Raw genomic sequence first — 24,451 nt, forward strand, 5'->3', positions numbered from 1 at the left:
GAAGAATAATTTGTATGAAAAAAGTTATGTTTCTTGTTGTATCACTCCTAAAATAATAAATAATAAGATAAGACTTACCTGGATGCGAAAAACTTCACATTAATAATGGACGTGCTGCTGGAAGTACAGAAGGACCCTCAAAAATTCATCTCAGGTGAAAGCTGAGCTTAACGGGGCTGCAAGTTGACGAAAAGCCCATTGATGTTAGCACTGCATGAACGGAAAAAAATATTACATTAAACATAAGTTGCAGTAGTACGAATTTAATTCACATTACATTAATACTTCATTTAAAACGTAGAATTTATCCGTTAAACTAAACATTTTTTAAAAAATATTTAGAAAATATTCTCTTCACTTTCTTAAAATAAAATTTTATAATATTCACAATGTGCTCATTACCGGAAAAAGGTACGACTAATCACATACTTAAATAACAAAATAAATGAACTACGACGAAATAAACCTAGAGCTGACATGTTTTAATAAACAGAATTTTAAGAGTTTACTTTTTTCATACCAATAAAATCGAATTAAATCTTAAAAATTTCTTTATTTTATTATCAATTAGGTTTATTTGTCTTTAGAAAAATACATTTTTTTTTAATTCTTAGAATATTAAATTTTTAAATAAACTAACTTTTTCCACGAAATTCAAGTTAACAAAAACGTTAGAATTCAATAAATAAATTATTATTATTATCGAAAAGAAGTTAAAACTGTATAAACTTAGTGAATAAAAGTTTTACTAAGAAAAAGTTATTGATTAAAAATGCATGTATTCACATGTACGTTTATCGTTGATTATTTTAATTAAACATCAACCTTTCTTTCACTAAAGTGGAAACATGGATTATTCCGATGAGATGAAAACATAAATCATCTTAAAAAAGGTTTTAGTTTTTAATGTCATACTTTGAACGTACTAAATAATTGATAAGATTACCTGAAGAACATTTTAACAGTCCAAGTACTAGGTATATTTCCTTGTATTCTTCAACATCCAGATTAGAATAGTTAAGAATCATCCAATATTGGCCAACTTGCTTTTAGATGTAAAGAAGAGTTCCCATACATGAAGTTTTCCAATGAACGCTAAGCAGCGTTCGAAAATCCAATTGATAAAAGCACTGGATGGATAATGATTAAAGAATAATCCATTATCAGTTTCCATTTAATTAATACTAATTGCATTATAAAAGAAATCAGAACATTTTCTGTCCAACTAAATCTACCTTTGTGTTTATTTTATCCCTGACCGGTTTCGGAATTTTATCTCTTAACTTAATTAATCGACGGAGATTGTTAAATCTCTTTGGAGTAAAGACAACCACGACAGGCCTGCCATCTCCCATTACACTTGCTGACTAAGTTAGGAAGGTTATATGGTGGTTATGTGTGCCATTCAAATTATTAACTGATCATAAAAATAACGAAATAAATATTAATTAATCCTACTATTTATTAAACAGTTCTGAACGTTTAGTGTATTTATAATGTTTTAAAATTGTAAAGTTGGAGTTTTAAATTATACATGATGGGGGAGGGGGAGAATTTAAACCAAAAACCCGAAACTATGCTTACTTCATTTGTGCTGAGAAATAATTACTTCAAAATATAGTAAATCATAAATGAACGATTCAAATAATAAAGCAAGTGCGCAATCAAGTAAAATGTTATATAGAAAACGTTAAAACAGAAAAAAAAAACAAGCAAAATGCTTTTATATTCCTAGTATTTTCGTGTTTCTGAAGTTTGCTTTGTCTATTTGGACCTTACTAAAACAACTTTCACCACGTCTCAAGACAATGGACTTTTCATTTTCTTCGTCATTTCGAAAAATTAATAAAATATTATTCATTTTTGTTTTATTTTTACTTTTTTATAATAATTAACAGATTAAATTGAAAAATAAAATAATTTTTTTAAGACTTTTTTTATTTAGAAACAAACTTATATTTTGTTAAACATGCAATTTTTAATAGTGATAAAGTCATGCATATAGGCGCCAAGGTAGCCGAGCGGTTAGAGGCGAGACCTGCAAAGCTAACATATATTATGTTACTGGGTTCGATTCCCGGTCTTAGGCCTTGGATGTTATTTAATGATTTATAAAAGAAATTTACAGTAAAGTATGTTTGGTAGTTGCCACCGTCCACGACACCTAATTGGTAGATGGACGTGAAGCCCACAAAAAAAAAGAAGTGCATATTACGTATAATACTTTTTATTACGTACCTTTTTTTAATAGATGCTATCCAAAATTGGTGGAATATTCACGCCGGATTGAAGTTTTACGTCTTTTTTTCAGATTTTTTACTCATTTTTACCGAAATCTGACATTGGCACTTCTTGCACCAAGCCACAGAAATATATCCGTTGAAAACTGAATAACATTCTATTTGATCGTAACACCTTGTAATTATTACAAGAAAAAGTAATTGAATTGTAACGAGTGATTGGTGGATATTAAAGTAAAGGTGAAAAATTAAAGGGCTAAGTAACAAAGATAAGCAAAATACCTTATGAAGCCGATACAAAAGGAAAGGTCTTGTTCACACAACACTAGCTCCAGCAAGTACTTCTCGTTCTCCTCCTGCTTGTAGACACTACTACCCTCTTCATTCTTGTTACAAAATAGTCCATTACCAGCGAAACACAGAGCTAGTAACTTCTTAACAGTCCTATCTACGAAGCCATTTAATTTTTCATCTGAATTGCCGATATCACCATCATATATAAATACCAAAGTATCGATATATTTCACACCTTTTTCAAGCCCTAAAATTTATTATATATACACATTGTAATCTTATTTTTTCTTACACTGGCTATATTATACGAAACATAACAATAACAAAAAGATGAAACGATTCTCCCAAAATACATAAACAACAGTATGTAATACGTACACAGGTTATGTATTATCATTAAATAAGGTTCCTTTTTATTACATCTATATCTGTTGATTTAATGTCTCCTCAGTTATACTGTTAATGTAATATAAGTAGTCAATTTCATGTGCAGATCTGACTCGTTCTAGAAGCGATTTAAGCTTACCGTACTCATCTTCCTCGTCTTAGAATCTTGACTTGTGGTTTTGGTTACTTCACTTCGATACTGAACTAACACTTCTTGAACCTTACTTTTCATAGGCTTCAGAATGAGAATGAAAATGAGGTAATCCTGCAGTGCGTAATAATATTTGTAATTTTGTCCGTATTTTTATTATACCCCTTATCAGTTTCGGTCTTTCAACCATTTCAGAAGTAGAATAACCAGATTTGGGTAGGGATTGCAACTTCCCTGCTTTTCCCGAGCTGCACTACACTTTCTTTCACGGCAGACTGAGTAAGGGAGGTTACGTGGTGTTATCCAAAATATTAACGAATTGTCAAACAGTTGTAAAAATAAAAAAAATTGAAATTTGTATATTAAAATAATTGAAATCTAGTGCATGTTAAAAGGAAGTTTTTTTTTTTTAATTCTGTGCGAGTAATATTTAAAAACTGTTAAAAAATTTAGAAATGTAAAGGGAGGGGGAACGAAATTTAAAATATGGCATTCTCACTGCAAAATAATTATTGTTAAATAAAATATGGATGAATATGTTAGTCAAATCATTTCAAAAATGCGAAATGAGTAATATCATTAATTTTTTACCTCATACTTTTAATAAAAATCATACCTACATGTACATTTTACCATTTGCCAAGTATCCGGTATCTACAAAATACATCTAATTAATGTAAGTAGAAGTTTTATTATTTGGCTCAGTAAATCTAAATCACAATGATTAGTTAAATATTAACTTCATTACAATGATAAATTTTGTATAGTTTGGTATAGCATAATTCAGAAATGGTTCATGTTGAACAGATTCAACTGTAAGTGTTATTAAAATTAATTAATTTTATTGTATTTTCAATCAAATTAATTTTATTCATAAATATTAAGTGTATTTTTTGTAAATTTATTTCATTTATTGAATGAAAAGGTTTATCAATTGTTATAGATGTTAGTTAGTTTCTTAATTCAAGGTAAAATTCAAAGTGCACTGTAATTTAATTAAACATTTTGGATTTTCAGATTAAACATTGCCGATACTGCAGTACTGTCTGCAAAACTGTTCATCAATAGAAGACCAGTCATATTGACCATTTCTTTTCGTTCACAATTATTCAACTTAACTCGTTAAATGTGAGCGAATGTAAGATATATATTTTTGAATGATTTTTATTATTGACCAAGATGCCATGACTCATGATATTTCATATTTGATGTTCGAATAGTTTTTTTATAATACTTAATACATGTTTATGATAGTGATTTTTAGACTAGACAAACATATGTTATCATACCTTTTTATATAATTAATGCTGTGAGACTAAAGTAGATATGTTTAAAGTAACGAGCGACAGAGCGATCTTCCCCCCTGTAGCGCTCAAGACGTACTGAAGAGAAAGCTTAGCAGTTGTAAATACACAGTTGGAGTGCTGCCTGGCGGCAAATATGTAAACTAAAATGTGTTCATATAGATGACGTCCAGTAAGTGCTGCTACCTTGTGGCCATTTTTGAAACTAATTTTCTTTTTCGTTTATTTTTTACTTTTTCCGATGGTTTTTTAAACAGATCGACCCAACATATACAATCTAGAATCGGCCTTCAATATTAGCTATCAAATGCAGAAAAAGCACTATTACAATGAAATTAAGTATGTAACAAACATGATAATAAATCATCTTTAACAGTTTATTTTTATTTTTGGAAATTATTTCTTTCATCCTGTTGTCTGTTCTTTTTTTGAACTTTTTTATGGAAATAGAAAAGAGAATAACGAAGATTCTTTTCTTTAAATTTATAATTTTTAAAAACAAAGAACACGCAATTTGAAGTAAAAATTCTAACACTACATTGTGAAATTAACGTGCATATTATGCGTTGTAATATGTACTACAAAATACTTGTTTCATTAACTGATTCTTTACAAAAATTTCCTAGGATAGATGATTCTCGTCTATTTCCTTGTGCTTCTATTGATGAACAGTTTTGCAGGCAGTTCTCCAGAATCAGAGATATTTAATCTGAAAATCAACATTATGTACAATCAACAATTTTTATGTACTTAAAATAATTGGTTTTTACTGAGTTTAGTTTCAATTCAGAATCTAGTGTAAAAAAAACATTTATGATAATTGATTATGTATTCATAAATCTGACTGCAATAAAACTAAAGCATTGATATGAAATTTTTAATCATTTTTTAAAGAACCTAACACTTTCTTTCAAAGAAAATGTAATAATTTTCCAAAAAAAATACTTATTATTTATCAAAACGATTACTCTGATTGGAAATTTGTACAACAACAAACATGCTACTAATATTCTAATTTGTTTATTTTTTATACAGAATAGAAACAGTTCTGTGATTGGAGAATATAACAGAATTTCAATCAAATTAAAACCTTCTTTCAAAAAAATTAAAACTTTTTAGCTAAAAAGATAAAAATTTATTTGAAAAAAGTTTTAGTTTATGTGGTTATTACTCTGAACGTTGTAAATAATAGATAAGAATACTCGAAGAACAGTTCTACATTTAGAGAATCTAGTTTAATTTATTCTCAAAATAGAATGTATGCGAATTACCACATAAATAAGGTCGAACTTGCTGGAACTACAGAAGGATCCTTCAAAATAATGAAATGGGTTATAATAACGGAAGACAACACGCCCCAGCTGCCTATTTAAGATACTTGACTTAATTGTTGCAAATAGTTCAGTTTTGAAGAAGTAAAAAGACCAATCAAATTATATCATTAAATTATTTGAATGTGTAATTTGTACAACACTAATGTTTATGACTTAATAATTCACTTAAACCAATTTGAACACTAAAAAGCTCTAAGATGATAGAGAATCATTAAAATTGTAAGCACATGCACTTTTTTTTTTTTTTTTAAAAAAAAAAACGTAAATCTAAGTTCATGTACTATGTACCTTCAGGATAGTTTGAATTTAGGCATATCATTGCACTTCTAGGTATCTAATCTATTACTGTATACTTTATTATTTATCTTTAGATCATACGATATAATATCTTAACTGAGAAACAACATGCTGTAAGCTGAAAACATGTACTTACTGTTGCTATAGTATGTGTTACACTGAATAAAATGTCATCAACCCAGCCATTTGTTTGGATTGAACTAGTTCAGAATTACCATTAGAAAGTCGAAAGAACGCTGAGAACAAAAATAAAAATCATATAAATTATTATTTATACAATTGTTTTCATTGTTATTTACAAATATTTAGAAAAAAATCAATTTTCAATAAGTCAGAATTTAAAACTACTGGTGCGAACCTTGCAAAATCCAAGGTCCATAATTCTAGGAAGTTATTTAACATCACATTATTAATTTAAATTTCATGGAGATTACTCTCCCCTTTAAATGAGAGAAATTTGAATATTTACGTGGAAGTTCATAATTCCCAAATACATAATAGTAATTATCAATTTACTTTTACAGTAACAAAGACGACCAAAAATTAATAACATGTTACGAACTAAATCTACATACTTGTGACCGTTGAAACATTTTAAAGAAAATAATGAAGCCTAAAATCAACTTTTTAAAATTAGATACGTACACTTAAAATGCATCTACTATCAATTGTCTTGAAAACATGCCAATTTCATAAACACTTCTGATCACATCAGCTCGTAATTAGAAATCAAAGTATAAACATAAAATGTAGCTTACCTGCAAGAAGTCCTTAACGCCGTAATGTTGCAAAAAGTTCTTTAATTTCCTAGGAAGTTTTCGCTTAATAGATAATGCAATCCAGTTTTCTAAGCAATGTAATGTCCTCACTGACTTAGTTACAGCAGCATCAACTTAAAACTATCAATCATAAATAAAAAAAACATTAAATTATTAGGTAAACAGAGAATTTTAAACTTGCGACATGTTTTAGAGGAAGACATCTCTTTAAAATACTTGCGATATAAAATGTTTATCAACGTGGATAGAGAACATTTAATAAATACAGCAAATTATTACTGTTGCTACATGAAAAAGGAATATTTGGACAAAACCGAATAACCTTTTTAACCCACTGCCATACCGGACAGTTGTTTGGTTAGGAGGTTATTTAATGTTTATTTTAATAGTGTAAAAGTACATGTTCATGCTACCTAGCGGTAGTCACTGAAACTAGTTTATATGTAATTACATCTTTGTAGTTCAGCTTATTGCCGCTAGGTAGCATTAGCCTGACAATGTCTATTTTTTTTCTATTTCTAATTTTAATGTAAGGACAGAATGTATAGAATTTCTAATAAGGTTGCCCAATTTCTTTAATTTAAATATAAGTACTTCAATTTCTGATTTATTCTTTGATTTTAATAGAGCAAATACCAAAGTAATATACTTATAAATTCCACACTCTTCACAAGCTATGTTTAATAGAACAAACCAATCTTATGAAACTATTTTTATAATTATGGGACAATAATATTGGAACAAGCCAGGAAAATTCTTAATAAATCTCCATAAGATGTATTGTTATTTCACTGTTTACAAATAACGTATCTAAAATTTTCATAAATTAATAAAAACTTACTATTTTTATAAGAAGTTGAAGATGTGGAGTAAAAGGTTGTCTACAAATCTAACGTTGGTCCTCAGCCATGCTAATCCATTGTATCCATCAATCAACAGTAAGACTTCAATCTTCTGCAATTACTTTATGCTAATATTAAAAATACATTGAAGCTGATAATACGATAGATTGGCTCAAAGGTGACTTCGTACATTAATGCACTGCTGTTAAACTTTCATCGGATGACAATATTATATTAATAATCGGATGATTAATTTTGTCTTACCATTACAGGAAGACTTCGCAATCCTTTCTAGAACAAATACAGATTGCTCCACAAGCAGTAGCTATAGCAGTCTCTTATTGATTACAGAGTTTCTATCGTCTGCCGAAAAGGTTTAAAAGAAGATAAATACTGAGTTTGGTTCCTTTCTTTTCGGTCTAGTGTGAGAGATCGAAGTGAATCTATAGTCGAGAAATAGTTATGTGAATGAGTGGGAGAATTTCGTGGACCCATAGAGAATTTTTGTGTTATTTTAATATTCTTTAATATCCGCGTTCATTTAATATTCTACTCAAGCGATGTCCGCATAACACTGAGATGTCTGAAATGAACAGTGTGCGGCAAATTGAACAAGATTTGGAGAAAAAAATTATGGCTCTTACGTTCGCAAAGGTACACAGTCCAATATTAGGGCATTGCGGAATGATAATAATTTTAAGGCATAAGTTGCAAGTAATTACTTATCTCCTTAACAAAACCTAAGTTTAAGAAGATAGGCAAGCACCCAACATTTCATTGTTACTTCAGCCACTTAGATCGTTCGAAAAAGCTTGTGTTTTATTCAAACTTTCAAACAGTGATTTTCATTTAAGTAATTTTACTGCAAAAAAATTTCATTAATATTGTTTACGATTTATTGGATGTCAGGGACCCTAATGCTGGCCTTTATTTATTCATAATAAAATAATGATAAAATGTACAATACATCGTCATAAATAGTAATAATTAGACTCTTTATTACACGTTCTTTTGATTTATCATTATTATGCTTTTTCTTTTGAATAATCTTCACATAAACACACAGATTAAAACAGAAAGTTACAAGATTGTGTGTACAAGGAGTTAAAACGAAAATTTCAATCTAGAATTCGCCTTTTAGAAGAATACGAGCAAAATGACACGCAATTAAAAATAAACAAATAGTAACTTGTAAAAATTCATTAATAAATTTTAAATAAATGTAGACGCTTTAATTGAGCACTCGTAAAGAAGTTTGTGCAATAATAATAGTTCGATATCTCCTTCTACAATCCATCTGAATTAAATAGTCTGCTGCACAATACTGAACAAATATTTTGTGGATAAAAATGTGCATCATAATGCTGTAACATCTAATTATTCTGAACATTAATGAAAATTTAATGCAGTAAAATTATTTAAATGATTCCCACTGTTATAAAATTTTGAATAAAACGTTTTTAAATGGCTGAAATTTTGAGCTTGTTTTTTTTAAAGATTACTTTTAAAAGTAAACTCAAATTTCTGGATCTTCATTACATCAGCTTCATTACTAGCAGAGCAATGATGCTCTTGAATGCAATGCAGAAAATAATTGTTTGAATACGCTTTTTCAATTTCAAACGTACTGCCTATTTACCGGAGATTTTATCTTTTATTCATTGGGTGCAAACCTACCATTTATGTACTTCATCACAATTCAGAAATAATCAGTGGCGTAGAACGTTGGCATTCATTATGCACTTTGACTTCAGTTATCACTTAACGCTTCTAGTCGAAAGATAATTAAGATGTTTCCAAACTGTGATGGTTATACAAAATGAATTGTCTGCAGTACCAACTAATTTTATATAAAATTAATAAATAAGGATGGATTCAAGCGTTCGTGTCGTCACTTTAAAATGCACATATTTATTTGTTCCTGGAGAATAATCTATTTAATAAAAGTTCCCATACTGTGGCCCTGTTACAATATTAGTAAAAGAAAATTAGAGCAAACACTCCACTAATAATTTTTCTTTTATTATTTTCTAATACTATTTTACCGTGTACATATATACACTATTTGATACTGATTCTGATTGATATTAGTTTTTTTTTAATCACTAAACATTATTATATTATGTTCGAGAAAATAAAAAAGGTTTTCAATAAATTTACATCAGTTATTTATAAATGATAAAATCAGTTTTTTAAAATACTCTTTCTTAAATTTTACTAATAATTATTTATGTTTTATATAATGGAATTTAAACTTTTCAATTTATATATTTCATATATTTATCACATTCATAAAAGGGAGTTGTGATTGTACTTAATTTTTTTTAAATTATCAATTATATAAACATTCAGAGACAAAATATCTTTATAATACATTTATCTACGGATTATTTTTGGGAAAATTTAAATTTAATCACAGTTCTATTGGAACACTTAATATTTTAATGTACACTTCACTTTTAACGAAGAAATATACAATTATATTTAATTTTTATCAAAAAAAAAAAAAAATAAGCATAATACTAAAACATTTTTTACAATAAAATTGCAACTAAAAATTTTAATTAATTATACACACTATATTTATTTAATTGAATCAACATAGAATAGAAGTAGTAGTTGAAAAAATGTTTTATTAAATCTACACATTATTAACCTAAACATTTTTATTATAATATTAATGATTCGAAACATTATCAATTATTATTGATAATGCTTTCCTTTTCTCTTGTTTCATAAAAATATATTGCTTACCTTAATTTAATCAGTTTAATTATACTTGCAATAAACTAGTAATATTGTTATTGTTAAACATTGTATCATTTAATGTTTACACTTATAAACCTGCCTGCAGGTGTTATATTATATTTAAATTAAGACATGACCTGCATGGTTTTTATTATATACATAATGACATGAAAATATTGTTTTCATTTTTTCAATATATAAGTCATGGACCCGTATAATATATGAATATAAAAATTAGCTAATCTTTTATTCGGGAAGTACAATTTTGGTAGGTAATAAAAATAAATTGCAATTTACTTTTTAGTATTTTACAGGTTAATTAAATTTTCATTTTTATATGTTATTTATGTTAATTTTTTACACATATGTACATTGAAAAAAAAAAATATATAAATGCCAAAAGTTGACTGAATTATGATCACAGAAACTTGTTTTCTTTTGTTTAGCCAACTATGTAATTTTTAACGAAATGAAGGTATTATAAAAATTAAAATAAAGCTTTGTACTTTGTAATAATTTTGTTGTTATCTAAATGTTGTCAACGTGGGCTCATTCGCGTGACAACAATTAGATTTCTTTACTTATTATATTAAATAAGAACTATTTTCTGAGGTAATAATAAATGTTCATATAATGGGGATACAAAAGAAATGCAGAAATTTATTTTTGGATATTTGATTAATTCGGACAATTAAGGCAGTTAAGTATAAAATATGTTGATTATTAACTGAATAAGTTATGTTTTGCAGAAAGATTTTACTGTGTCTAATATCTATCTATAGGACTTTTTTCTTTTTTTTCTTTTTTAAAATTCATTTAAATAAGTACAGTAATCACGTCCAACTACCAAATTAGGTGACAAGAACAGAAACGATTTTACTATTAAAATACATTTTGTAACAAACAGGAGCAGCTAGAAATTGAAAATGGAGATCTCACATCACAAGTTCCACTCAACAACTACCAAACCATCCGCCTTAAAATGGTCATAATTAATTATGCATTAAACATATACTAACTTAATAAAAATATAAATTAAAAAAAAAAAGATAAAAAATAAGTAACTTATTTAATAAACCAGGCACTTATTTATAAAACTGATTGATTCTAAATTTGAAAATTAAAATGCTGTAAGCAAAAAAAAATGGTTTCTTGAAGAAGTGAAAAGAGCAATGCATCTTAAGACATAGATAAAAAGGACAAACATTTGGCTTTCTAAATGCTTATTTATGCGAACTTGCTACCAATTCTATCTATTTTTTTAAATACGAGTAGATTAATTGATTGAACAGGACCAGATTGTACAACTGAAACAAACTCCAACTTTCCTTGGTGAAGTAGAAATTTAAGTAAGAAAAGGATTGTTGCACCGCTTCAGCTAAGGCAAAATCACGAAAAGCGCAATCGGCCGTGGGACAAAGGTATATCTATTTTTGACCGCTCGTGAGACCTATGATTACTTGCAGCAGTAACATCACTGGTAAGGAATTTTACGCTTTTCGTAAAGAACTTTTGTTGTTTTATATAAAGTGTCAAGAGAGTGAAACAGTCTGGCCATATTTGTAAGGAAACAAGTATTTCTGGGAATGATCGAAAATATTCGTCTAAGGGCCAACCCAGAACAGGGTAGCGTAAGGATATAGAACTGCGTCTTACTAGTCTCCAATCTTTTGGATTGAGTAGATCTTACTTCTAGGTTAGCTGCGTCAGAAGAAGAACTATCTGATTTTCTTAGGTGATACAAGAGATACTTATGATAAGCTTCATCGCAATTCTGCCTCGTATCTGGTGAAACAATCTCAGAAATAGGATGTTCGTTAAAAACCATCATAATAGTTAATTTACATTAAAGGTAAAGCAATTGTTGAGGAAAGACATAGATGGCCAATCTATAAAAAAAAAAATTATTTTGCAACACACGAACTAGAACTAGAACAAGTATGTATTTACGCGACTGGTTGCAGAAGGTACTCCACACTAAAAGAACATTTTTGTCCAGCCTAGAACCATCTTTCTATCCTAATCTCCATTTAAATAATATTCATTGAAAAAAAAAAAATTCAAAAAATACACTAAAGACTAAACAAATATTCACTGAGTAAAGAAAATATTCACACTATATTAGCACATTAGAGGAATGACTACACACACCCTTAGAAGTCCCCCCCTTATCGAATTTTCTTGAAAAAAAGTTAAATAGAAGTTATAGACAGACCTTCATGTGTACATGGTAGGTATACAAAATTTATCGATTTTTAGAAAAAAAATTCAAAAAATGGTAAATATACAAAATATAAAGTTTACATTTCCAGCAGTTTTTCATACAAATACATGCCTATGTACATATATATATATAATATATATATATAAAACACTCACACACCACACACTCACTCTCATGCACAAAGACCACTTTATGAAAACCACTTTTACTGACTTAGGAGACCATCTACCTAATATTTCCAGTTAAAAAAATTCAATTTCATCAAATTCGACTAAAAAAAATCAAATGAGTCGAAAAAAATCGAAATTCGGCTCTAAGGACCAGCTACCAATTAGAAATTAGGAATAGAAAAGAAAATTTACATAAATTTTTCAAAAAATTTACTGAAGGGTAAATTTCCGATTGTCCAGAAATGATGATGGCAATCTGTTGTTAAACGTAGCTGGGTACTTCAGCCGCCTGAGCAATTCACTGATGTTTGCACTTCTTGATTGTCCACATGGCACTCGTGTTACAGGTGTGTTATCACTTGGAACTGTAGAACAGGGAATAATGTCTGATAAAGATAAAATAGAGAGGTAGACAGTGAGATAAAAAATAGCATAAAAATGCGATAAAATTGTTTAATTTTGACTAATTGCTTTGTTCTAAGTTTTCGAGCTTTGTTAAAAGGGTAAATTATAATATTTTTGTTCAGGATTCATTTAGTTTTAAATGATAGGTGGGAGTTATTACGAATGAATTCTGCGAAGAAGAATAACCTTTTTAAAGCAAACAATACACTTCAGCACACTTTTTCAATGAGATTAAAAAGACAAACATCACAAGATTAGGAACTGAAACTCAGTAAAGAAAAATAGTAAACGAACGTTCCCTATTTCTTTCTTAATGATAAGTACTTGCATCATCAGGAAAGCAAAAGTTCAACCTAATCTTTTATAATTACAGAGCTGGTGTTAGCCATTCTGGTAAAATTCTGGATTACAAGAAATGGGAAGTTGATAAGATGAATGGTGGAAAGTGGAGCTAACTTTGCAAGCGTAATCAAGAATGTTTACCAGCCATACCAAACAATTCCTTGGAAATAAGCAAGTAGAGTAAGAGTAGAACCGATCTAAGAAATACAGTAGGACTGATTTGTAGTTATGCCACGAAAGCAAATTGTTCAACTTAAAAGCGCTTAGTAGCCAAGTACGTCAGCAAAGCATGTGTCAAGAGTGCTCTCGGATTTTGTACAGTGGAGAGAAAATCGGAGCCAATCTAACAAGAAGAGAGATAGGTTCAATTACGGACAGACAGATATGAATAAAGTAATAGGTGATAGATGCCTGCAATTTAATTTTTATTTTAGCTTTAGTCCCATTTATTCCAGCAAATCACGAGGCCATTGGCAATTAAGACGTCTAGGAGAAGCTTACAATACTTAAATTTTCTGACCTCTAAACAGGATTCAATAATCAAGTGGAGTATTCTATTAAAATTCTTACCAAAAGTCACTAAAATACTGGCTGAAGTTACGTTGGTTGTAATTTGAGGAAAACTATACTAATTTATGAACTTCTATATAAAAATAAACATCGAAATTGCCTTGCAGGAATATCTAAAAATTAATATTTGCAAATACTTATGGAAGACTAAAAATAATATAGTGCCGCTATTGCCATAATACTGTGCATCTACAATTATGCTAACTCTAGCGCTCATGCTAAGTACTTCTCTTCCTTCATGCCTATCTGATCATTATAGTAGGGTATCATGTTTGTTACGTACGACATATCATCGCTTTGCTTTTTTAAAATTAATTGTTAACGTTAGAATCGGAATCGTAGTTCTGTATTTTTTGTTTTATTTAAACATTAGTTAATATATTTAAGAAAGAATTCAAGCGAACAAAACCAACAAACCTAAAAACTCGCTCATGTTCAATAGATTCCGTCCATTTAGAACACATTTATCTCAAACAATATTTCGGCGCTATGGTAGCCGCCCGCAAAGCTAAGATGTATTGATTGAGGTACTGGGTTTAATTCCCGGTTTATGCCTTGCAATTGATTAAACGGTTATTATGAGAAATTTACAGTAAAATATGTTTGCTAGTCGCCTCTATTCGTGACACCTAATTTGGCCAATTGAACGTAAAAAAGCCTGACTGGAAAAATAAGCATTACTCAACTTCACTACAAGTATAGATAATATTTAGAAGAGGGTCTAACAATTAAAAAGCGTCTAGGCATCTTAATTGTTAATTCAAGCTAGACAAACATTAAAAGCAGCACAAATAATCAGAATATTTACCAATAGTTTACATTATTTTTTCAAGATTTAATTATTTGTCAACAACGTAAATATGAAGTAGTAAAATAGTAATATTACCAGATTCTTCACGAACTTGAAACAATAGCAACTACTTCGACTTAACGAATAGAAAATCGAGAAAGTACTTTGACGTGGGTCATGCAAAATGGAGGAGAGAAATGACAGAATAGGTAATGTGTAAATGTAGTTGACAAATTACCCTATTTCTACTTTTTTTCAGAAGGTAGGTGACATAACATAGACAATTAATCCTATTTTTCTAATCTTACGGTTAACTGACTGGTCCAGAAGATCGATTTGCACATACTTTCTGCACTATTACCGTCTATCTGCAGGAATTTTCTAAGAGCTTGTCCATAATAATGCTCTCACTGGCACTTATAATATTAATTATGAATAATAAGGTTTACAACATTAACTAATTACAAAATATTTTATGTCTTGTTAGTTTTAATCCTAAAATAATCAGTTAACAACCATTTCTGAACATACTGTTTTCAGTACATTGTGCACTTAGAGTTTTTTTTTCAAAAATCAAAGAATCAACTGACGCGCAAACTTACTGTCACATTTTTCGTATAAGTTTGTATTATTTATTTATTTTTTTTATTTAAATTTAAAATTCCAACAAAAAAAACACTTCACTATTATTTTTGAAAATGTCTAATACCCACCTGTCGAGTTCTTCTTTTAAGTGAATTTCTTCTTCCACATAGAATTCTTTTAAAAGCGTGTCTGAATTCTGGACTGAATATTGTATAGATGATTGGATTCAATGTTGAATTAAAATAACCTAGCCACAGGAAGAAGGCAAATAGGTATTCGTTCAATACACACACCTGTAACAAAAACAAAACAAATAAATTAAAAAGATATGTATTTTGAACTTGAGATTGGATCCGTAGCGCTAGATTAATATCATGGATCTTATCGACCTAGCCTGCATACTCTGTAAACTTCTAACATAGAAATAATACTGAAAAATAATAACCCCTTCTGTGCAGATAATATTGCCTTGCCTGACATTCTTTAATATAGAAAATGGTTTTATGCCGAATCTGAAACATAATTTTGCAAAATCGAAATTACAAATTTTAAAAAGAGGGTATATGACGGAGATTGCAATTGATATTGTTAAGTAGTACAAAGACTTCTCGCCTAAATTGAATTTCAAAATGTATTTGAAAGAAAAGTAGGCAAACGATGTTAACGAAGTACATGGAATAAGCTATTTCAAAATATTTTATTGATCTTACATCTAAGCATAGAATTTTCGTTGTAGTGCTCCCTTGCTACGAGAGTCATTTATTTGAGATTTGTTGCCGATAAAATAGTTGAGAGGGCTGCAAAAATAATTTTTTATAAAGAACTTAATTCTTCACCTTTCCACAAAAAAAACAACTATGCACATGTCTTCTATATTCTTAAGATTTGTAGATACTTCATCAACAGTACATTATATAGATAACCGTCCATTATGGTTAAGGGGGATTAAAAATGAAATAGTGGTAGCTATATGAATTACATGTTTAGACTTACATTTAATGTTAAACAGAAATAGAATGGCACCCAACTTTTTTAAGATTAAAATATCAATTGGATTTTGAATCTCAAGCTTGAACCAAGTTTTTTCTGTAACTCAACCAACCCACATAACCACGCCCTGAGGAAGACAAAAAATTTGTCGAAACGTTGGCGTGAATACGGAGTTGTTTTCTATTTTTCTGAAACATAATTTTGCAAAATCGAAATTACAAATTTTAAAAAGAGGGTATATGACGGAGATTGCAATTGATATTGTTAAGTAGTACAAAGACTTCTCGCCTAAATTGAATTTCAAAATGTATTTGAAAGAAAAGTAGGCAAACGATGTTAACGAAGTACATGGAATAAGCTATTTCAAAATATTTTATTGATCTTACATCTAAGCATAGAATTATCCTCACTAATTCAATCCCAAATATAAAAAAAAATAGAACAAACATTAATTACCTGATACATATTACACACCGGTAACAGGATAGCCATAATGAAAAATGGCAGCCAACATATTACAAAAGCTCCAGTAATAATTGCCAGTGTTTTTGCTGCTTTTCGTTCACGTTTACTGTCGGCCGCTTCTTTGCTCTTTCTTTTTGGCGGATGATGGTGATGCTGTTGATGATGATGTGCATGATGATGATGGGATGATGAATACTGTTGGTAAGATGTTGATCCTATGTCCATAGTCGTGGGATCTGCTTCAATACCGTTACCATAAGATCCTTTCTCTGGACTTGTATTTGTAGAGCTCACATTTGTAAAAGCTGTAGTTGTTGTTGTGGTAGTTGCTTCTGATATTGTCGGCAGTGGACGACCTATAACTCCGACTACAGCCGCAGCAATACCTCCATTACCACCAGCAGCTCCAGCAGCACATAACCCTAGAATATTGATTAATAACTTGACTGAAAGGCTTTTCGAATTACCAGGTTATTTGTATAAAACAACTTAGGGCCGCTAAGAGCTTTAAATTCTTTAGCTTATTGCTCTGTTAATTACATATATCTAAAAATACCGTCTTACTTAAGTAAAGTTTGATAAATTAGAGTTTTCTTTGATTTCTTATCTTCCTAAGCTATATTAGAAAGTGAATAAGCTATCTATGTAAGCCTGATAGCTGTTACTATACCTAAACTGACAATAGATGCTAGCGAGTTTTCTACTCAGCCTTTAAAAATTTAATGTCTCATAACCAAATCTTAAAAAAAAAATTTATTAACTAATGTTTACTATGGCGATAAATAATCGATCAGAAACGAGACAGTAAAGGTAAGAGGTATTGTGATATAGAATTAGGTTTCCAGCTGATGTCTTGAATTTAACGTGATAATACGAGAAATTAAGTGAAATATATTTGCTGACAGCTTCAGTAGTCGCTAATTGAATGGTAGCTGAACGAAATGCTCGCCGAGAAGTTCAGAATCTATTTTTACTTAAATTCTAAGTTTTGAGTATCTTTTAAATAAAGATAAATCATCATTTTTTGTCTTCTTTTCGTTCATAATCAACCTACACACTAACTGATCATATTGAGTAGGCTTACTCCCGCAGATAATTGTAGAAATCCAATCTGATGAATAAGGAGTACACATGATCCCCTAGGAATAAGTGGACTAGCCACTTTTTCAAGTGAGCATGGCGTTTGCAGATTTTTTTTTAGAATATCCCATTATGCATACTCTACCTTTTTTTTACATATATTGTAACGGTTAAAAAGATTGAAAACAAAATGAATAAATAAAGATAAATAAGTAAAATGCAAATTTAAGGGAAAATGACAAAGTAATGTAGAAAGTAATTTGACAAGTGCACAAAGAGAACGCCAGCGAAGAGTTAGTGTGTTTGTGGTTATTTAATTTTAGATTCATAACTGTTTAAACTCCTTTGATTGTTGTTTCTAATTATCTCTTCCATACAACTTTGCCATTAAATACACCAAAGTAACAAATAGTTTTGGTGTTGTGTTTAACTGTTTTACATTCAGCACAAAAGCATAGTGGTAATGTGATATTGCATAGCATCCATACCGTATGATTCAGTTTCCCCAAGGTTGTGTACTTACTAAAATTGAGTTAGCTTTTGCATTATTATATTAATGAGAGCGCTTTAGGCTTGGGGAAAGCTGAATTAACCAAATATGGTTCTAAACATAGCTACAGTTAACTAAAAGCTGTCCTAAAATAGCCCATTTCCTCAAAAGTGGATGTTAGGAGAGACAGCGTATTTAACAAACTGACTTAGATACAACCAAATAGCATAATCTCTATCGTATTTTACAGTGACAAACCTCAGAAAAATTGTACTTAAAGAGAAGCTAATTCCGCTGCTCTCTCAGCTGCCGTAAAATGCATTTTTTTTAAGTTAAAACAAAAGTTATTGCTTAATAAGTAGATCAAATACCGAGTTTAAAGACATCGCTTGAAGTGATTTTCAAGAGATTTGCGAAAAAAAAAACGAAAAGTCTTCAGAATTTCGTATTTCCGATCACGCGTTATCACGAAGTTTGAGATTTCCACGAGTTATTCAATTCTCGATAATATTATAAAAGAGATAACCCAAACATATCGACCGACTGATGAGAACTCCAAATCCAACATTTGCTCTACTACAATCAACACTTATTCTAGCTCAGAGGTCATCATACTGGATTCCTGTGGTGAGATCTTGGATTTCCTGCAGAGTATTGAAAAAATTTAAAGGCGCCAATGGTCTTAGATGTTGACTTCTCTTAAATTAAAAAAAAACAAAACATCTAAAAAAGTAGTTAAGAAGAGTTTCTGTATAAAGCAGAGTTTGCAGAACAAGAAATAGAAACTAACAAAAAACTTAATCCCCAATAAAATAAATTCCTAAGAAATACATTTGTACCAGAGGATATTTATGTATTCATAGTTAAAAGTAAATATAACAAAAAATAAGATAATCCAACTTAACTTCTTGTTTGTCCTACCGACAGGATGAACCAAAGCATTATAAAAGTACTTGATTTAAGACGGTACTTTACTATCAAGAAAACATAAACTACTAATATTATAAAGCTTAGAAAAATTTTCTTGGAAAAAAAAACTTATAAAAATGCAATAATGATCTTTTATTTGTTACCTTATAAGGGAAAATCAGCGACAATCTTTTATGTAAATTAGAACGAATGAAATATTCCAAAATGTCAAAAATTGAATAAGTATTAAAAAAAATTTTAATACAAGATTATTTTGAAAAGCTTTGTTTTCCTAACTAACCAGCTATAACCCCACCCGAAGCTGGATTCCTACCAGAAGATAATGCAGCCTGACTAGTTGCCTGGAATCTTCTTCTTATTCGTTTTCTGGCCGTCTGAAAGATTCTCCAGTAAAGTCCCAATATCACCAAAAGTGGTAAATAGAAAGATGAGGCTGTAGCAAAAATCTAAAACAAACATACAAAAAAATATTTGAATATTTATTTAAGGAGATAAATTTTAGTAATTTTAAGAATCTGTATGGTTAATAATAGATTATACAAGTGAAGATTAAGTAAGGCTATGTAAAGCCAAATATACTGCAGCCTTAAAGTCTAATGAAGATGGCCCGTTAGCGTCAGAAATAGCACGTACTTGCTGATTACATAGGTAAGGCAGTAGTGAGTTTTCTTTAAAAACAGACCTGCACATGAATTAAATACAAAAAAACGAAAGTTGATCCTTTCGCCAAAATTAGGTGCTAGCATTAGCCAACCATCCGTCGCAGCCTTCTACAAAGATGTAAGAAGGCGCATCCACATAACCATCACCAATTTCTAGGGCGATCGTCAAGAGTCCCGCTGGAAATGGAAGGGTACTCATTTGAAAGTGTGTCATTGTTCACATACCTGAAGCTGAGCTGAATAATGAAAACAAAATTTGCTCAGGAAATAAGAGAAGGGCCATTTGTAGAGAAAACTGGTGGAAATTATAACTAGAAATTCATGAAGAATTTAGTTTCTCTTTCAAAATCACTAAAATTCACTCTTCATAATATAAAATAATAATACCTGATAACCAATATCTTGTGAAACGATACATGTCCTGTTCTCAGATATTCTCGCTTCCCAACCAGGATCTTTCCAGCCAAGCACCGGCGCTATGCAAACCAGGAAAGCTACGGACCATATAATCAATATCATCATGCCAATCCTCTTGCCAGTTCGTTGATGTATGTAATCTATATTTGTCACTGCCCAGTATCTAGAAGTAAAATAAAATTCTATGTTAGATTTAAAAAAAAAAGAGTAAAATTCTATTTGAAAGGTAGAGTCTTTTGAAAACCTACGTAAATAACATAACTATTTAAATTAAGACAGAGAGTTAACATTAGGCACTAACGTGAAGAGAACAAATTAAATTCCAAACTGGTGTAAAACACTCACTGCCAGCATTACACAGTTTGAAATTTCTTTACTTTAGATATCACTTTTCTCTGAATAAACATTTCAAATAAACACGACAAACTTCTAAATGGGAGTTAGAAGCCATATTTGAAGAAACTTCTAAATGGTCATGTTTCGATCAACACTTTTTTTATTCAAATTCACTTCAGTTCACTATTAACTCAGCTCTTCTTTGATAGAAAAACCTCTTACTAATTCATTATTCAGATTTCTCCCACTATTATTCATGTCTAACTTATTGGTTAGACAAAACAAAACAAATCTTTCAAGCTAATCAAACTCAAAAGATAACTAATCACAAAGTTTAAACATCTAGGCCAATGACTTTCAGTGGTCAATTGTAAAAATGGACGTTAATTAAGACATGCTAGGAATTCGTGTATTTTAGATGTATGAAGTACTGTGCTCCAAAAATTTTAAGTTATTTACTGTGTTAGAAGATTGTAAAAATAGTTTATAATGACCAAAGTTTGCTTAACGATGGTTCATAGACATTAAAGGCTGTAGATATAAGTAGATAAGTACCAACATTTTAAGTGGGTGATCCGGAAAATGTTCAAAAACTACATATGGGCTACGTATAATGATTTTTCAGTAAAATATTTTTCAAGAACTGATCAGCGTAAAAAAAAGGACGACTGCTACCTAGGGTTCCAATAATAAAGTGTGCTAGCAGGTACATTTATTTGAAGAGGAAGGTTATATAATATTTATCTCAATCAGATGTTGGAATAATATGAATATGAATATTATTAATAATATGAGATTGAATAAAAGTCACTTTTATAACCAGAATAATCACAATATTAAATACTTGTTTCAATTAAATGAAAGACAAACGACCTCCATATATAAATGTAAAAATATGAAAGAACGAAAACTCTGCTTCATTTCTTTTTTTTATCTCGCATTTTTTTTCTGATGGAATTTTTCATGGAAAAGAGTAAAGAAAATGAAAAAAACCACAATCCTGACATGACAACAAAAGCATTTAATAAAAACAAAATAAAAAATGAAATCACTGAATCGTATTTTCAGCATTCCTGGAAAATTTGAAAAAGCAAAGAATTCAATTTTAATTTTAAGTCTAACTTAAAGTACATTACGAGAGAGATTGCGTATAATTTAATTTTTTTTTAAAAAAAAGTTATTTTTTAAATGGTAAAATATGAAATGAACTGAAACTTAATATTTTGTAAAATTGGAACAAAAACATCCACAATGAAATCTTTGCTTGACGTTCTCTTGGTTATTCATTTACCCTGAATATTAATTACAATTTTTACCCTGAACGAAGGGCGGATCCAGCGGGGGTTTCTCCCCCAAACTGGTCATTATTATTGTTATTATTATTTTATAAATAAAAGGTAACTTACTTTTAGATAATGTTAGATAATTTAAGTACTTTTACTGCATTAGTTCAAATTTGATACTTCATTTAATGCTGCACCCTTCATTTTTTGCCCCTTTCCAATGTTCAAAATCATAGTGGGTGAAAATTTGATAATTTATAGAAGTTAAAATTTGAGTGCAAGCATTTATTTTAAATTACAACCAGGAGGAAGAGATAGTGTCAGCGCAAAGGATTTAACAACTGGAGGAAAGATTCTTTTCGAAAATCCCTCAGAATAAACCATTTATTGACAATTAATAAAAATCCATGAGAAAAATCAAAGAATTGAATCTTTTTTGGATAAACTTCTTTTTCTTTTTTTTTTTTTTTTTACCAATATTATTGCCGAAATAATGATAATGAATAATCTTATTGAATTTTCTCCAAGCATGTATTAACCCGTCTTTGCATAAACGAAACGCTCCCTTTGACAAATTTTCTGCGATAGATTTTTCACAACATTTGATGTAAAGTTATCGACACTTTGTAAATCACATCTTTCATTCAGGCCACATACATCCTTGAGATAAATCCCAATAATCTCTATTGAATATCCAATAGAGAAAAGAAGCTGTATAGCATTGGATTTTGGAAAGCTCTTCTATACCGCGCTACCTTCATTTGGATTAATTTAAAAGAAAAATGAATACAATATTTTTTTTCTTGCTTTAGATCACATCATTGATCATAATTGAGAGGAGAATGTTTATAAAATATAAACAAATATTGTTAATGTTCAAAGAAATCTAAGACTTACTTCGAGAACAATATAGAGTAGTATTGTAGACTATTTGTTAACCATGATTTTACAAGATCTTTTTTTATGCTAAAAATTTAGAAGTTAATCAATTTCTATAAACTCTGTGAACCAACAGTATTTCTAAAACATCAAACATCTTTTGACCCGTTGCCACATTAAGCTACTTAGAGCTAGACAACATATTTGTTGGCAAATAAATAAATGGATTTTATTAAACTAAGAATTGTAATTTCAAACCTGGTATTGTCTGCCAGACATCTCATATACTGTAAGGGTTTTTCTTATTATTATTTTTAATTATATCTCAGCTTCTTCTTTTTTTTCGTCAATCGCGTGAAATATTTTTAGGTTTTTTAAAATTATTTTTCAAATAAAACTAAACTTAATTCTTCAATTGATAGAAAATACAATTAGTGAATTTTTCTTCCAAGACTAAATAATCCATATGCTAGACTAGAATTTGAGAACTAGTATTTGCCAAAATTAGACTTACAGCAACCTCATACACCGAATCAACAGAAGCTCCTAATATTTTTGTTTATTCTTCAGTTATTGTCAGCTACTACTGGAAAGATTTATTACCGCATCATGGTGAGTATGTGGTTTAATTACTTTTAACTGTTCTACATGGACATTGAACCAATTATTGTAGTTATTTTATCTAAATTTCACAGCTCGAGATGGGTATTGTATCATTAAATAAAAGTGGCTCTCCGATTTTGATGCAACAAACGTGAAATTCCCATGAAACTATAAAATTAAACTGAACTAAACGTTTACCAGTATTATATTATATTATAATTATTATACTATTATATTATTATTAGTAGTAGTACTAGTATTATACCAGTGTTATTATGGCGTAAAATCAATAACTTTGTAATTCTGGAGTTTATCATATTATCTACACTTTTTAGGACATGAAAATTTTCCTTGCAAGAAGTTAACGGAGTTTATTTCTATAGTATAAAACTCACTTTAAAAACTTTTTACGTCAAGAAAAAGACTAAGGAGTGAAAAACAATGCTACGTTAGAGTGTTAAGTATACAATTAAAAACAGTCCTGCAATCTTCTGGGCCGTCAACTCTTTATTTCTTCAAAGAGTCTCCAAGGAGTGGAGGTTCTGCTCAAGTAATTAGTATAATTCCTAAACTCACTCACAATGTTGAAACAATGTAGTTACCTTTCGCTATTATTCAAATTTTTTCAAGCGCTTAAACTTTTGATTTCTTAACTTCATTTTTAATCTTTTTATTTTTTAAGACAGTTTTATTCAACTAATCTTCAGCATATTTTAAACACTAATTAAGAAATTAATCTAAGCGTTCACAATATTAAAAATTATTTCACAAAGTAGAATAAACAAGAAGTTAAGCACATTCTTTGATTATTTGAAAAAAAAAAAAAAGGGTAGAAGATGGACCTACTAATTAAG

At 29.5% G+C, this 24,451-nt stretch overlaps 1 protein-coding gene and 1 long non-coding RNA gene across 17 annotated transcripts in view; one reads left to right on the top strand and one right to left on the bottom strand.

The window, feature by feature from the left end:
- Positions 1-24,451, bottom strand: part of LOC141447354 (5-hydroxytryptamine receptor-like) — a 314,431-nt gene that overhangs the window by 3,148 nt on the left and 286,832 nt on the right. For 3 of the 16 annotated variants that reach the window (XM_074114797.1, XM_074114807.1, XM_074114796.1), the window contains exons 4-12: positions 20,467-20,659; positions 19,698-19,863; positions 16,909-17,339; positions 7,628-15,755; positions 6,766-6,906; positions 6,144-6,243; positions 4,362-5,085; positions 947-3,726; positions 79-210 (exon numbers count right to left, since the gene is read on the bottom strand). In XM_074114797.1, the coding sequence (XP_073970898.1) occupies positions 15,564-15,755; positions 16,909-17,339; positions 19,698-19,863; positions 20,467-20,659 (982 nt within the window). In that variant the 3' untranslated portion in view covers positions 79-210; positions 947-3,726; positions 4,362-5,085; ... (1 more) ...; positions 6,766-6,906; positions 7,628-15,563. The remainder of the gene's footprint in view (positions 1-78; positions 211-946; positions 3,727-4,361; positions 5,086-6,143; positions 6,244-6,765; positions 6,907-7,627; positions 15,756-16,908; positions 17,340-19,697; positions 19,864-20,466; positions 20,660-24,451) is intronic. The other 13 variants (XM_074114808.1, XM_074114803.1, XM_074114800.1 and 10 more) reach the window with 13 other exon arrangements.
- Positions 3,611-5,951, top strand: LOC141447360 (uncharacterized). The gene is made up of 2 exons (XR_012454271.1): positions 3,611-3,748; positions 5,412-5,951. It is a non-coding gene; the product is annotated as an uncharacterized lncRNA (long non-coding RNA).

Source organism: Rhodnius prolixus, unplaced genomic scaffold (genome assembly GCF_049639745.1).
Source record: "Rhodnius prolixus isolate KJV_2025 unplaced genomic scaffold, Rpr scaffold_7, whole genome shotgun sequence".
NCBI lineage: Eukaryota > Metazoa > Arthropoda > Insecta > Hemiptera > Reduviidae > Rhodnius > Rhodnius prolixus.